This window comes from Scardinius erythrophthalmus, assembly GCF_964197995.2.
Source record: "Scardinius erythrophthalmus genome assembly, chromosome: 6".
Classification (NCBI taxonomy): domain Eukaryota; kingdom Metazoa; phylum Chordata; class Actinopteri; order Cypriniformes; family Leuciscidae; genus Scardinius; species Scardinius erythrophthalmus.
In genome coordinates, this window is record NC_138226.1 from 19,438,586 (window position 1) to 19,455,134 (window position 16,549).

Here is a 16,549-nt window from a genome sequence, read left to right on the forward strand (position 1 = left end):
TGCTCAAAAAAAAGAGCTGCCCCATTTAAGTCGCTCACCACGGCCTGAAAAAGGTTGCGCTCCACCCCAGACAATGGCGCATATGAGAGATTTGGCAGTTCTGTATTGTTTGTGTCAGCAGAGTAAAGTAATTTATCCAAGATAACCTAAGGAGACCTCATTTGGCAGTGCTGAATTGACCATTCAGTCTTATCACAGACCTTTCTGAGATGTCCGTAGTCTCTCTGTTTTATCCGAGTTTAAGTATTGCAACTCATTGTACTTGTCTGATCTAATTAGATGGCACTTTATTTGTGAGTTAAATGACCATCTCTTCCTCTTTTCAAATATGAAATGACATTGTGACAAGATAGTGATTCAAATCTGCCTCTCATTGTGTCCCACTCGTAGGAACGCTGCCGAATAAATTAAGCAGATAAATGAATATTCATAGTTGTGGTTAATCTTTCTCTGCCTTGAGAGGTAAAATGATTGCAATTGACATGCCGCAGATACCGATGCAAGTTTTTAAAGTTAATATAGATTAATTTACTGTTGTGAGAGGAACAAACTGTAAGATGACCCTAGCTTGTGCCCTATTTCTACGTGGAAACTCCATGCACATGAGGTATCCTAACGAAGAGGATTCTAGAAAGTCCAACGTTTTTTTTTTTACTTGAAATCAAACACAAAGACAAATCTTATTTACATGGTGTTCTCTCAAAATATTCTAAGAAATGTTTAAGGAAAATTTGAGTTTTACACCCACCCAAATAAATCAAGCCTTTGTAACTCTTTTTGTCAGCCTTGTTCTTGTGCAAACCTAAATGTATATGCCTACTATATGTGTATAACGCTACAATTAATACATTTAATTTTAAAATCCCAGATCATTTTATTTGTATTTTATTTTAGTTCAGTGAAAAATCATGTGTATTTAGACAATTGTTAGTTTTAAGTAGAGCAGGGGAAAAAATCGATCAAAAAGCCTTAAACCGCTTTAGATTTAAAAAAAAAAAAACAGAGAGAGAGAGAGGTTGATAGAATGAGATCTAACCTTTGACCCTTCCTGCTTCTCTGGGTTATAAAGTGACTGAGTGCGACATAGCCACGGCAGCTCATTCTTAAAGGGCTCGTAGGAAAGACACACTGCATCTGTAGTGACAACCCAGTCTCACGGCAGTTCGTGACATAGTCACGAAATTTAATCTATTGATTCGTGTTCGTGGACACGATTTTCCCCATTTTTTCGTGTCACTCAGCACGACTTTCAATCTAATGTATTTCAATGGGACGTATTTTTCGTGCCTGCACCACGTTTTTCTTTCGAGAGCACAGTATTGTTTTTTTTCTCAATTGTTATTCATTTTGCAAACTTTAAGAGCTACATTACTCAATATTTAATCAATAGATTTTAATCCTCGTTTTTATTGCTTTATATTCGGTAGGCTACTCAACATTAATCTATTTATTCGTGTCCAAGGGCACAAATATCCTTATTTTTTTCGTGTCACTCAGCACGACATTCAATGTATTTCAATGGGACGTATTTTTCGTGCTTGCACGTCTTTCTTTCGAGAACACACTATTTTTTTTCTCAAATGTTTGGCTATTCCTTTTGCAAAATTTAAGGGCTACATTGCTCAACATTTAATCAGGAGATTTTAATCCTCGTTGTATTGTAGCCTATTCGGTAGGCTACTCAACACGAATTTATTCGTGTCCAAAGGCATTTCATTTTTTTCGTGTCACTCAGCACGACTTTCAATCTAATGTATTTCAATGGGGCGTATTTTTCGTGCTTGCACCACGTTTTTCTTTCGAGAGTTGTTTTTTCTCAATTGGTATTCATTTTGCCAACTTTAAGGGCTACATTACACAACATTTAATCAGGAGATTTTAATCCTTGTTTTTATTGCTTTATATTCGGTATAGGCTACTCAACATGAATCTATTTATTAGTGTCCATGGGCTCAAATTTTCTTCTTTTTTTCGTGTCATTCAGCACGACTTTCAATCCAATGTATTTCAATGGGACGTATTTTTCGTGCCTGCACCACGTTTTTTTTTCGAGAGCACCGTATTGTTTTTTCTCAATTGTTATTAATTTTGCAGACTTTAAGGGCTACATTACACAACATTTAATCAGGTGATTTTAATCCTCGTTTTTATTGCTTTATATTCGGTATAGGCTACTCAACATGAATCTATTGATTCGTGTTCATAGGCACGAATTTCCTTCTTTTTTTCGTGTCACTCAGCACGACTTTCAATCTAATGTATTTCAATGGGACGTATTTTTCGTGCCTGCACCACGTTTTTTTTCGAGAGCACGGTAGGCTATTGTTTTTTCTCAATTGTTATTAATTTTGCAGACTTTAAGGGCTACATTACTCAACATTTAATCAGGTGATTTCAATCCTCGTTTTTATTACTTTATATTCGGTATAGGCTACTCAACACAAATTGATTCGTGTCCATGGGCACGAATTTCCTTCCTTTTTTCGTGTCACTCAGCACGACTTTCAATCTAATGTATTTCAATGGGACGTCTTTTTCGTGCCTGCACCACGTTTTTCTTTCAAAACACAGTATTGTTATTTTTATTTTTTTTTGTGATTCATTTAGAAAACTTTAGGGGCTACTTTGCCCATCATTTAATCAGGAGATTTTAATCCTTGTTTTATTGCTTTTTAAATTATAATCGGTAGGCTACTCAACATTGTAAACCATCGTCAGTGCTTCCTTACATTAAAAAAATATGTATATTATTCCTGAATGCGAGTGCAAAGTTGAGTTACGGCTATTGCTTCTAAATATTCCTGTTTCTTTGCTGAAAAATACCGGTTTTCCATCGGTTTGGCGTGTCAAATCTAACAGTAACTACATTTCCCACGAGCCTTATCGACCGTTACTATGGATGACGACAGATAAAACTGAGGACCCGCCACCGATTCTCTTTTAATGATATCCTCATCTTTTTTCAACACACACGCGAAAGTGTGCTTGATAATTCAACAATACTATGTGTTATGGCCATCAGTTTTATTTGTTTCCAGTATTACCCATGATCATCAGCTTCCGTTGCTATGGAGACGGAGCCAGCCCGCCCTGTAATTGGGTGATTTCTTCAGTGATTTCTCATTGCGCTCAAACCACTTTCCAGGTAAGTTGCTAGGCTCATTCGTACGTAACGATCACGTTTTGCTATAAATAATTGATGCATTTGCCATATTAGATTCACATGATTTACACGTTAGGGCAACGAATTAAAGCCCGTCCAAGGTTTGCTCATTATCAGAAAAAAATCCTGTGAAATTAGGCTTGCTAAATGGATAGCCAACTTCAACATGCTAACTCTAACGTTAGTTATCTAAAATATGTAATTTTCTCTCGATCATCGTGGTTCACCCACAGTGTCACTGTAATGTGTCAGTAATAACAATATTATCACTTGGTCTAAACTTATACTGCACATAACGCTGCCTTTTAATCTGGGATGTCGAACCCCAGGCACATGTTACGCGCGCGCGCCTTTAAAAAAAAATTACGCGCACAGGAAATAGGAGCAACGTGAATCTGTATTTATTTATTTTAAGTATTTATAAGAAAATGGGAATCACTCACTATTAGGGTCATTAATAGGGTACATAAACACTACATAATCAACATTTTCTGTTGTTCTCCATGCAGATCCTGTCAAACACATCACCTGTCCGAACCTATAGCCACACCTGATTTCAAAACCCAAAGGCACTTTTAAGAGCCAACCTCAATCTCTTCTTTATTTTCTATATCTCACATTCTCTCTGTTCTCAATATCTATATTTCTCTCTCCATCTATCTCACAGTCTTTATCTATTGCTCGTTCTTTTCTCTCTGTCTGTCTTTGTCTACTTGTCTCTTATCCATCTTTGTCTGTCTGTCTGTCTGTCTGTCTGTCTGTATCTGACTGTTATAATGCCGGGGGGGTCTACAAAAAAGAACTGCCCTTTTTGTCAGGGCATTTTATTTTGTGCACAAAAGGTCTGTTCACACTGTAAAAAGGAGCAACCTCAGAAGCAGCGCCTCAAGAAGAAGCTTCAGAGGTTTGATGAGAAGCGAGATGAATGGGTGGTTGGTCGTAAGAAAAACCACAACATTGCATCCATCAAGGATGAAGCCAATATCCTGGTACGTACAATTTCATACATGACATTAAACTTTCCAGATCATCTAGGAAGTACATTCAGTGGTACCATTTGTTATTAAGTGAGCATGCCAGCGCAAGGTCAGAAAGACAGTATTTTTTGCCAATATAGATAAAGTTAAATTATTTTTTTCTAATGATACTTTGTCCTCCCTGTGTCATCAGAACTAATTTAAAAGTACAATTTAACTATCAAATTTGAAGGTAGATGTAATTGTGATTTTTAGTTTTTATTTTAGTGGTAGGCTAATACCCTAAAGTAAACACATCTTCACCATAACACATCACAGACCTTAATGATCTACCAGAGCAAAATTTGAACACACAGCAAATATAATTGATACTCAGGAATTCTTGAGTTCATAACAAATACAGGCATGTATTGTGACAGAATTGCAATATAATAATCAAACTTTCTTATCGAGTGGATGAGAAATAACAAATGAACTGCATTCATACTGTACTACTCAAAACAACAATGTGCACGTGTCTACTGTAAATATGTGCAGCATTCACCCATTTGGTCATGTTATCACTAAGGTTCTGCCTTTTTAAAATAAATCTTTAGATTGTCATTGTCCAGTTGCACAATGGCTACATAATCTTATCAACGTAGGTGCAAAACCCAAGCTCCTAATATTACAAAAAGTTATATTTTAACCTTATTTTCTATATATATTTGTTTTTTTTGCTTCTACTGTATGAGCCTTCCTGTTTGCACATACTTGGTTTTACAAAAGCAAAACTCACTATTAGGTTAAAAATCCTGAATGGCAGTAACCTGGATGCTGTCATTAATAATGTTATATTTTCTTAATAATTAATATTCCTAGTTATTTTTTATGTTGTTTTTCTATTTCATTAAACAGCAAAAATACACAATGTTGTCATTGCAGCTTGAGAAACTCCATGCCATTGGATACAAGCCAGTTCTGCTTCTTGGAAAGGAGACCAAAAAAAAAGAAATGAAGTGTGAAATATTAACCCCTCGCTGCACCCTCTCCGCCTATGCCCAGGACTACCTTCAGAAGATAGGTTCATTTTATGAATACCTTTGTGAAGGTGAGATGCATGCACTGTATCTTAAAGTCACAGTTCACAATTTGTGTTGAGAGCGCAAAAGATTTTATTATCTTAAAGGAGATTTAACATTGAGCTTAATTTTTTGTAAATCACAAAAATCTGGACATACTAATTGAACACATGAAATTCGCAAAGACACGTTTTGGTTACTGGGTCAATGAATTAAATGATAATATATATATATATATATATATATATATATATATATATATATATATATATATATATATATATATATATATATATATATATATATATATATATATATTCAATAAAACAATATCAAGGACGGCGCTAAAATGTAGAGCATTACCAGAAATAACACAAAGAAAAAGAAAACAATCAAATGTTGGCTGGATACACCAAAAACTTACACTGCTACTAACTTTGAGGCATAACCCAGACTGTAAACAAACATTATACTTGTCATTTTTTGAATAGATATTATGAGCAGTTTGGGTTTTATTTTCCCGACTTAAAGATATATTGTATTGGTTATAGTCATTGGAAATCAATCAAATATATTGCAGATATCTAATACATCCAGTTGACACTCAATAGTTCTCCTGCAATCAAAAGTGCCTTCAAATCTGGTTGGGCAAAATTTGGACTAGGCCTATATGATTCAAACAGATTAAAACTTAAAACAGGTACAGATCAAGCTTATGGTTAACCTCTATGTTTTAAATAAGCAAAACACAACACTTGTTTAACTTGCACAGGTTGGACCCAGGATTCCAGTGGCAATGATGATCAGCTGATTACGCTGCATCTCACACCCTGTGACCCATTGGAGAACAAGCAACCGGAAGAAGGTGAGCAGGCGAGCCCCGTGGAGGGGCAGGTGGATCAGGCGAGCCCCGTGGAGGGGCAGGTGGAGCAGGCGAGCCCCGTGGAGGGGCAGGTGGAGCAGGCGAGCCCCGTGGAGGGGCAGGTGGAGCAGGCGAGCCCCGTGGAGGGGCAGGTGGAGCAGGCGAGCCCCGTGGAGGGGCAGGTGGAGCAGGCGAGCCCCGTGGAGGGGCAGGTGGAGCAGACGAGCCCCGTGGAGGGGCAGGTGGAGCAGACGAGCCCTGTGGAGGGGCAGGTGGAGCAGACGAGCCCTGTGGAGGGGCAGGTGGAGCAGACGAGCCCTGTGGAGGGGCAGGTGGAGCAGACGAGCCCTGTGGAGGGGCAGGTGGAGCAGACGAGCCCAATGGAGGGGCAAGGTAATTAGAACAAATTTAAAGAGTTACAGTTTATATTTGTAAAGGCCTAAAGTGTTTGACCAATGGGTTACCTTGAATTTACTTGACTTCCAGTTTATTTCCCCCATAGAGCTTGATGCAGGTTAGGGCTCTTTTCAGCATCGACATTGCAATGTGTGCATGTGAAATAGTCACAATGCAGGATGCATGATGTCAAGTAGGGGAAATGAACTCAAACACACCATGCTATAACTTTTTTGCTGGTTGATAAATTAAAACTCACAAGGTTCTCATTTTCCATGGATAATCTGCTAGAAAAGTTGATCTGATATTACATAATTAGATGGTCTATCCGATTCTGTACTAGGGCTTTTGGAAGGAATTTTGTGAGTCTATTATAAATCTAAAAGTAAAAAAAAATGCTACTAATCGAATGCTGAAATTACTTGGCCAAAATTAAAGATTAAAGATATTAGGATAATTTGAATATTCAAAATAATTGGGAATGTCAGTGTCCCATGCACACTAAACTTGAAGGCAACATATCTCAATTTATCAGATTGCTATGAAATTTGATGAGCACATTTCATGCTCACAACCACACCACCATTTTCCCACCCCTTGCGTTCCTTGATCAAGTCAGCGAAGGATCAGCTCTTGTTGAAACAAATTAGGATTATCACAAACAGGATGGACATAAGCGAGAAAGTGAAACACGTGGAGTAAATGGAGCAACCTTAATTCAATCGCAATAAGACTACATGTACTTTACACCTATTAATACATGTACTGCCACACTTGTGCGACGTTGTGGTCTTTCAGTATTTTAAATAATAAGTTAAAGATTTATTTGGTATATGAGTAATTTTCTTTCTCCAAACCCATTGCTGTCTTCACAGGGTCAGCCAGGGGCACAGTTGCAAGTCGCAAAAAGAAAAAGTCAGGTATGTAAATAATGTTTGTTGGGTAATTATTGGTGGTTCTGATAACTGTTACCATAGCTCATTAGTCAAGCAGATTCTCTTAAAGGGTTAGTTCACCCAAAAATGAAAATTCTGTCAGTAATTACTCTCCCTCATGTTGTTCCAACATTCATGTTTACCTCGAAGCTAATACTCCCGCTAGCATACAATAGCCACATTAGCAGTTAGCTGCTGTTTGTTACACACAGTAGAGCAATAAAAACACAGTCTTAAGGCCCGTTCACACCAAGGATGATAACTATAAAGATAACGATAAAGATATAATTCTAAAAATCGTTCTCCATATTAAAGAATAACAGAGTTCACACCACAACTATAACGATAAAGATATGAGGAACGATATCATAGGGATCACTTTCAGAACGATTTTTTTCCAGCTGTCGAACGATAAAACACTGACAGCCAATCAGAATCCATTCTAATTTAAAGGTCTCGCGCATTTAAAATGGATCTGGATCATCCGGGCGCGCGCGTGCTTAGAATAAAAAGTCCGTTATCGGTCGCTGGTGTGGACACATATATAGTTATCTTTATCGTTATCTTTATAGTTATCGTGCTTGGTGTGAACGGGCCTTTACCGTTTCAATTGCAGGCAAGTCTCTGATTGTTGAAAATGGCCCCTTTTTCCCGAGCTTCGATGCCAACTTCGCCTGATATTGCCCCAAATTTGTGAAGGATTCCGGCGTAAAATGTTTAGTTAGCACAGACACCAAACGTTAAGCCAGTGGGAAGGGTTGTAGGAACCGCGTCATTAAAAATGAATTTAATCCACTGGTCCCTGATAGCTAGGTCCGTTCTTGGTAGAGAAAACACATTTACATGTTGATTCTGGCAGTCAACAACAGAGCAACTCACGTGTGCACTACGTTTCTGCATCTTTCGCGACTGAATTGAATATGAGGGGGTAAGGGGCAGGGCAGGCTTCCCGCGGCATAGGTCTGCGGTGTCCATATATGGTATATCCTGCCCCGTCATGACGTCAAGTCGGGGCTGAAATTAAAATCTCGTATTTGAGTGCGCGTGCACGCTTGCTGGTTGATGAATCCTGGGGTAAACAAACGCTTCACTTTTAAATATCGGCTTCCCGGCCAGTGTATAATCGTTAGGCAATCATAACATACATTGATTCTCGTGGAAAAGTGAAAATTACAGGTTATGACTCCTTTAAGATTGAGCAACTGGAGTCACTTGGACTATATTAACAATCTCTTTAATACATTTTCTGGGCCAGCAAGTTTCAATCCCTTAGTAGCCTATGGAAATGTGATCCAGCTCTCAGATTTAATCAAAAATATCTTAATTTGTGATCCGAAGATGAACGAAGGTCTTACGGGGTTGGAAGAACAACATGAGGGTGAGTAATTACTGACAGAATTTTCATATTTGGGTGAACTAACCCTTTAAGTAAATAAATGAATTACGCAAATAGAATTTAAAGGGGACCTATTATGCTAATTTCCAGTTCTATATTTTTGTTCTGATAGTCCACTAGAGTAGCTTTGCATTATCCTTAAAAAAAAATCCTTATTTATCTTGAACTGGTCCTTTATGCAGACCCTGTCTGAAACGAGTCGTTTTAGATGGAGTATTCTATAAGCCTACTATGATTACTATTCTAATGAGCCTCAGCCTGCATGTCATGTAAAATGTGGAGCCAAATATAAACAGCGTGTTTGCAGACACATTAACTGAAATAGAGGATGGTCTTTTTCCATATTTCAGGGGTCTCTACTCTCTAGACACACCAGGGAGTCAGGGACACATATTTATGTTGAAAAGACATTACAAAGTGCATTTTGTCTAATTAATGTAAATGTGTTTTTTTGTTTTTTGTTTTTTCTCACAGGGGGACCAAGGCATATGCCGGAAAGGAAAAGGTCACAAAAGAGTAAGTGCATTGCATGTAAATGCAATGATTGATACTTTGCTATACATTGCAACTTTTACCCCGGTTTATTTGCTATAGTTCCATTGCTTTTTTTTAACTACTTAAAACAGACAATTAGTCAAAATTTTATTTATTTATTTAATCATTTAGCAAAAGCTTTTATCCAAAGCGACTTAGCGACCCGCAACAGGGCAACAATATGTAAATGTCTTGACCAGTCCAGCTAGTCCAGCGTAGCACACATAACCATGATTATTCATAATAGATATAGAATAGTAATAATAATAATAATAATAATAATAGTAGTACATAATAGTAATAGTGAGATTAGTACAATTGACAACCTATAAAATCCAACAGGCTTAATTAGTCTAATTTGACCAAAATGCATTGTAGTAGTAGAAGCAGCAGCAGTGGAGTATTCTCAGTTGTGAGCTGTGGCTTAGCAGTAGTATGGTTATTCAAGCAAGCATACCACATTGGAAATTAGTGATTTGGTTCCATGGTACATGTTTTGATTAGTGATAAACATCACTTGTTGTCATCCTTGCAAGTCTGCTCCCTACTTAAAGGGATACTCCACTTTTTTTGGAAATAGGCTCATTTTACAACTCCCCCATAGTTGTACAGTCAAAATACAGTAATATGTAGCAGCGCCTGAAAATGGTCGACCCTAGTCTACCGAGCTGGGGACTATTTTCAGGCGCTGCGTCATATCATTACGTCTGCTGGACTCATGGTACGGCAGCAAAGTTTCTTGATTATTACGCAGGAATGAGAGTATAGTTCCTAGCCATATCAGCCTAGAAAATCACAAAGTGATTCATAGTTGTAAGTCTTCATAGTTGTGTTTATTTTGTTCCTAAACTAACTAATAAGTATTTGAAACGTGTTTTTGTTCACAGATTGCTCCTACCACACTCGCCTAGAGGCTTTCCCCATCAGGAGTGTAGTAAGAGAAAGAGTGAGAAAGGTTAGACAGTCATAAAGGAACTGCAGAGTGTAGGCAGTATGCAGAGTGCAATATAGGATTTAGAAACTTCCTTGTGAGTTGGCAAATACATATTACAGTATACATACCATAATTGTTAGGTAGATGCTTTTTATGTGTTTGGTCTTTTTTGAATTACAGTTTAGAAAGGAGTGTCTACTGAAAATAATGACCCATTGTATCAATGAAACTCAGTGCCTATAACCAGACATAATAGCCTTATGCTAAGAATGGAATTATTTATTTATTTTTCTTGATAGGGCAAAGCAGAAATGTTGGTTGACTGGGAGCCCTGTCCAGTATGGTAAGTATTTCTCTGTTCTTCTGCTTTATGAATTAGAGATAGGGGGGTTGGCTACAATACTTTTTCTATTAATCCGTTCTGTTTCAGATTAAACAAGCATTATAACAAGTGTAAAGCACACATCATTACAGAACTATAACAGTTTCATTTTCCATCTATGAAGGACCACCACCATTAATGCATGCATGAAGGTGGTGGTCCTTCATAGATGGAAAATTAAACTGTTATTCCCTAAAAATTCCCTTCTGTTTTTAGTGGTGAGCAGTGGGCCCAGTCCTGGCAGCCAAAGGATTCTCTCCGAAATAATGAAAATAAATAAAATGTATGTTTTGAACTCCATTTTGGTTTCAGCGTATTTATTCAATTGTTTCTGTTTTGCATTTGAAGTCGTATCTCATCTTTCTGTAGTAATGAAAAGGTGAAAATCTCCAAGAATGTGACCTGGAGTTTAATCTCGAGAGGGCTGTACTAGAAATGTACTTAATCCAACTGAATTTTCTTCTTCAGATGTTATTCAAAAGCATGTTTTCATATTTCATGATTATACATTGCACTTTTATTTTATTACAGTTGACGCGTAACTTGATTTCATGTTCTGTTGTCTGTGCTTTTCAAAGTTCACTTAACCTCACTGTGCACTGTTAAGAAATACAGCCTTATGGCTTGTTTGACATGAAGCTTAAATATGAAGTTCAACAAATAAGACTGACCTTCTTTATACTCACTCATTACTTTATATCTTTTACATTCTCTCTCACTCTCTTCTACTCCAAACTCATCAGCTGACTGGGCGTTTTACGTCTTAAACCAAATGTATTTTCTTCTCAACCCTCTTGAGCCAATCGTGTCATAGGTCCCTCCGCTGTGCTCATCAGGAGAAGAGCTCCACATTCATCCAGATCTCAGCATTGCTACTCACCCCTTCACCACCACCAGTGTCGGCTCCATGTAGGGGATATCCCTCTTCATATCATGCATTTCTCTACAGTACACCTTTAAAAGAACGATGTTTCGATGTGTTCCAATTGCCAAAGACTATATAGTTTCTACTTGTCATGCACCTTGTCAATAAATTTGTTTGATCACCCTTTAAGCCTCTTGTGAGTAATAAAGCAATACATAAGCATTTGGTGTATTTTCACTTATATTTTTGTGAAAGACCACAAATACACTATGATAACACTTGCAAAAGATGATAATTTTTGTTTTTACTTTTCCATACATCAAATTCAAAACAATATGATGATGTGGTTGAGACAAAAGAAACAACCTTCATTGAGTATATTTATATGTGGAATTTGTTTAACTTTACAAGTGGATTCTTTTTAAATGAAAATGTAGCCTATATATAATTTAATCAGGGCCTTCAAGTTTTATAAAAAAATTGGAGTGAGGTTACATTTGTTTGGGGAGGAGCCCCTCAAATATTTGAAACAGTGACCCCTCGGCCCCAAGTTTTTGCTTGCAGTTCAGTTTTATCTATTGTTCATAATTGACCAGCACAAACAAATTATAACAATTGGTAAATCTGATGAAAAAAACATGCATATTTAATCCAAATAAAATAAATGGTTTTATATATTTCAAAAGATAAAGCATAGAACTGTGCGGAGCCGCTTGTTGGCTGAAGTACCAGTTCCATCTGTCACACTTTGATCTCTCTCACACACGTGATCTCTCTCTCTCTCTCTCTCTCTCTCTCTCTCTCTCTCTCTCTCTCTCTCTCTCTCTCTCTCTCACACACACACACACACACTGATTTAATTATAAAGATACATGGATCACCATGATTTTAGCTTCTAGAATAGAACAGTTTTTGTCACTAGTTAAAAGACAAATATTGATTTATTGTGAAGGTCTTGATCTGGACAGTATATCGCACATTTTGTCTCCTAATGCTGACATATTTATACACAGCAGTTTATTACATTCATCAGGGCAGGGGGCAAAACAAACACGTGGAGGCCATAATTAAATAATAATAATAAAAAATTAAAGGTCGCTCTTTGAAGGACTAAACTCCCGCCGACAAACTCGAATTCATTTCTACTGTAGGCTACAGCCTATAGCCTACCAGCTAAAACCACAGATGTTAAATCCTGGCGATTTTGTTTCACCCTGATCATCTAAATGCAGCATAATGTATGTTTTGGCTGTATAATGTATGTTTCTTGATATATATAATAGTAAAGACACATTTTTATAACCCTGGTCGGGAAACCAGAAGAACTACAAGTATGGTGGCTGATTTGTACACTTTGTAAGAAGTTCTATGGCGCGTCTCTTGTGGGAATTGTAGTTTATAAATAGCGTACATTGGAGATGGCCCTGATGGTTGTCCTACAACTACAATATCAGTTAAATATACTTAATGACCTGAGATCCTAGCGATTTTTTTTTATTTTGATCATTACTATCACTATATACACAAACTGTAGTTTTTTTAGGAGCCATGTAGAATCTCAAAAACAAACACACTCTACAATACACACTGGTGAGATAGGCTACATGCAAACCAATACTACAAAAACTAATGCGGTAATACGCAAGCGATGTTGGTTGTGGTTCTCTCCTTCAAAAACGTTTTCACATGATGAACACAACAAAAATTCAAAAATTCAAAAATTCAAACACAACAAAAATTTTTTTTTTTTCATTCCTTAATACAAAACAATACACCAAATAACACCAATAAAGATGATTCTGCTCCAGCATCCCATCTTTGGTCCTAACCAGTCATTGGGGGTAAAATCCCCTGGGACGCATGAAATGAAATGTGCAGGCAGACTTCTTCCAATCCATCGTGTCCTACAAAATTAGAAGCACTGATAATGCATCCTTTTTATAAAATGGAAGCATATATCTGTATGTGAGGCAATTTGATGCATTTCTTTTCATTAAAGTAGTATAGTGCAACAGCCACCATACATGTACAGTATGTGTAGTCACAGCACAGAGTACAGCACTCAAAAGTTACAGTAGAGAGCAGTCTGACCCCTACTGTACCTTTTTTCCTCCCTGAAGTTTCTGATACAGTTTTTCTTGATTGTTTACACACATTTTCTGAAAGCATGCCTCATATTCTCAGAACTCTACACACAAATCAAAAAACACACACACAATGGGCAAAACCCCTCAATTCTCCTGCAAAATGAAACTTTACATTCAAAACAATGTTATTTCTTCTCAAAATGGTATTTTGTTTTCAAATGACACACACAAACCATCATATGAATAGACATTTATAAGAACCAGTTGAACACTGATGTGTTCAGTGTAAAACACTATGATGAATGGAAAACACTTCTTCTCCATCCATCATAATGACTTAGGTATTTTCTTGTTCAGTGTTACACTTACTACAGACAGTACATACATAAATGTTGTAAAATATCTGAGAATATTGTTTTTATACTCAGAACACACAAATACACGGTAACAAATACATTTTATTGTTCCCACAAAAACAATGTACACAGTGTACATCCCAACCAATTAAAAAGTTGTACATAGAGTTGTCTACATACAAAACAACAGAAGAATTGCCTGTGTACATTTACAGTAAAAAATGTTGGCATCCATTGCCCCATTGAAGAGCTGACCTGTTGCTCTTTTATGCTAAAGCTCTGATTGTTAATTGTAAAACTGTGTGACGGGTGTTTGCCCATATGAAGAGTCAGTGTGCATATTTGAATGGCAGTGTGTTCCTTGTGAAAACAAGAGATTTTCTGCATGAAAATTGTGCCATAAGCAGAGAATTGTGTGTAGTGTTTTGAAAATGGTTTTAGAACTGCAATTTGAGTGTAAAGCAGGAATTGTCCTTGTAGTTTCGCAGAATTGGTTCAGGGGGTTCGTGAATGCGTTACATGTTGTGCTCATTGTGTCTCAAGTACCAGTATTTGTGTGTAAACAATTGAGAAAAACTGTAATGGAAGCGACGGTGAAGTGACTCTCAAGTTTGGCTGTACTCGTCGCCCAGCCTCCTTAGTCATAGCCTACCATGGACAAGAACATGGTCAACTAAAAAGGCACAAATCTCATCTGAGACTGCTTGTCTTTTTGCCCTCCCCCTTCTCCTCCCCCTCTCATCTTATCCCTTTCATCGATATATTGAAGGTTCTCGATTGCTGTGTGACCAGTTTTGACTCTTTGTGTTTCCTCCTGGGTGATTGTGTGCTAATTGAGCTGAAGCTGTGCTGAATGCTAGTGCTTTCTAAATTACAACATTGTGTACGGCAATGATAAATGAAGGGATATGTGTGTAAAGTTTTGCAGTGAAAGTTCAAGAAATCTTACTCATGTGTCAAAACTGGGGAATAGTGTTTATAGTTTGGGGAAAAGGGTGTGCTTTTTGATGAATGGTGTTATGGTTTTGAAATTTTAGGGTTAGGGTTAGTGTTTCAGCAATCGAGTAAAACTGTAACATGCCTTAACACACCTTAGATACACATTACTTATTATACTAGATCGATCTTGTTTAATTACAAGCCAGGTTGGTTTGAAAATAAGTAAAAAGACATGCATTAAAGTAATGAATTAATAATGCAGTGTGATGTTAAATTAAAAAAAATTCCACATATAAATACGTGATGTTTTTTTTCTCCAGCTATTGACTTTTATCAACCATAAAAATATAAAATCTTATTTTTCAATAATAATGGATGAAAAAGAAAAAAACATAAAATGCTCATCTTTGGAAATACTTTATTTCTTGTCTTTTACAACAATACTACTGAAAATACACCAAATGCATATTTGTCAAACAAGCCATAAGGCTGTATTTAAAAAACACTGGACTGTGAGGTTAAGTTCACTTGAAAAGCTCCAGCAGAAAAGAGAATCAAGTCATCTGTAATAATATACAATAAAGAATAATCATAACAAAAAAACAGTGTATTTTTCTGTTACATACTATAATGCATCTGTGCAGTAATATAAAATTACACAACAGTTATATCCTACAGTATAATACACTCAATCAAATAGCGATCCATAGGCAGCCTCTGAAAAAAAAAATGACATAGACAGACACAGACACTGCTGCTGCACCGCAGAATAAGTAAATGTGGAGAAATGCAAGTAATCAAGAATGAGTTTTTACATCATGGCCTAAATGTGATGATAAAGGAATGGTCATGAGGTCACCAAAGTCATCATGTGCTTACAAGATTTCATGGCAATCTGCACAATTAGACAATATCAAATACAATGTCAAATTTTACATTCTGGTCTAATGGTTGTGCTACAGGGAATGTCATGAGGTCAACAAAAATGACATGATTCATTGCTCAGCAAAATACAAAAATTGGTTCATAACATTTGTTGTATGCAAGTCAAAAGTTTGGCCTGATGTTGGTGCAAAAGGAAAGGTCACAGGGTCACCACAATCAAGGGGAGTCTCTCTTAAAAGAGTATGAATACACTACCCAAATATCATGTGAGCCCAGTAATTACATCTGGTAATATCATACATGCTAAGTTGACATTTTTGGCTAAGATTGGTGCACCTATACTGGTAGGTTTGTGCATCTTCATTGAACTGTGCAATGTGCTTACTAAATTTAGGACATACTAGCTTTGGGACATACTACTTTGTCATCTTAATGGACAGATCTGTCGCGTGCATCATGTCACCGTTAACTGCCCTGTCAATCATCTTGTTAAAATTCTCCATTCAATCTAATTTTATTTTCTACCGTTTCGGAGAGAAATGTAGTTGCACGTTGATCTGCCAGTCGTGGGTCTTTCATGCGGAGACTCTCCTCATGTGTTTGCAATTTGAATATAATGATGTAAAAGTTAATGGCTAAAACGTATCTTTACAAAAGTCCACAATGCATCTGCAGATGCAATATAATGTAGACAACACTGAATAAATACATTTTCGTCAGGTTAGATACTGATAATTAATCACTCTAACCCCTTTATCTAAACCTCTCTACATAACC

General features: G+C 36.9%; 2 protein-coding genes across 5 annotated transcripts in view; both read left to right on the plus strand.

Annotated features, from left to right (window-relative positions):
- Positions 1-1,489: 1,489 nt before the first annotated feature.
- Positions 1,490-11,045, plus strand: LOC308692723 (uncharacterized protein). 4 transcript variants are annotated; one of them, XM_081369027.1, is made up of 9 exons: positions 2,461-3,145; positions 3,673-4,152; positions 5,065-5,230; positions 5,974-6,456; positions 7,335-7,379; positions 9,265-9,306; positions 10,212-10,279; positions 10,558-10,601; positions 10,857-11,045. In XM_081369027.1, exons 2-9 carry the CDS (start codon positions 3,940-3,942, stop codon positions 10,918-10,920), a joined length of 1,125 nt encoding a protein of 374 aa, XP_081225153.1. In that variant the 5' UTR covers positions 2,461-3,145; positions 3,673-3,939; the 3' UTR covers positions 10,921-11,045. The 4 variants fall into 4 exon arrangements, with proteins under 4 accessions (XP_081225152.1, XP_081225154.1, XP_081225153.1 ...); XM_081369026.1 differs by having other exon boundaries at positions 1,490-4,152; XM_081369029.1 differs by lacking the exon at positions 10,212-10,279 and having other exon boundaries at positions 10,857-10,939.
- Positions 11,046-13,298: 2,253 nt separating this feature from the next.
- LOC308691794 (uncharacterized protein) overlaps positions 13,299-16,549 on the plus strand; it is a gene marked incomplete at its 5' end in the record, with an annotated part of 8,231 nt that continues 4,980 nt past the window's right edge. The window contains one exon of the mRNA XM_081367355.1: positions 13,299-13,346. Coding sequence (XP_081223481.1) covers positions 13,299-13,346 — 48 coding nt within the window. The remainder of the gene's footprint in view (positions 13,347-16,549) is intronic.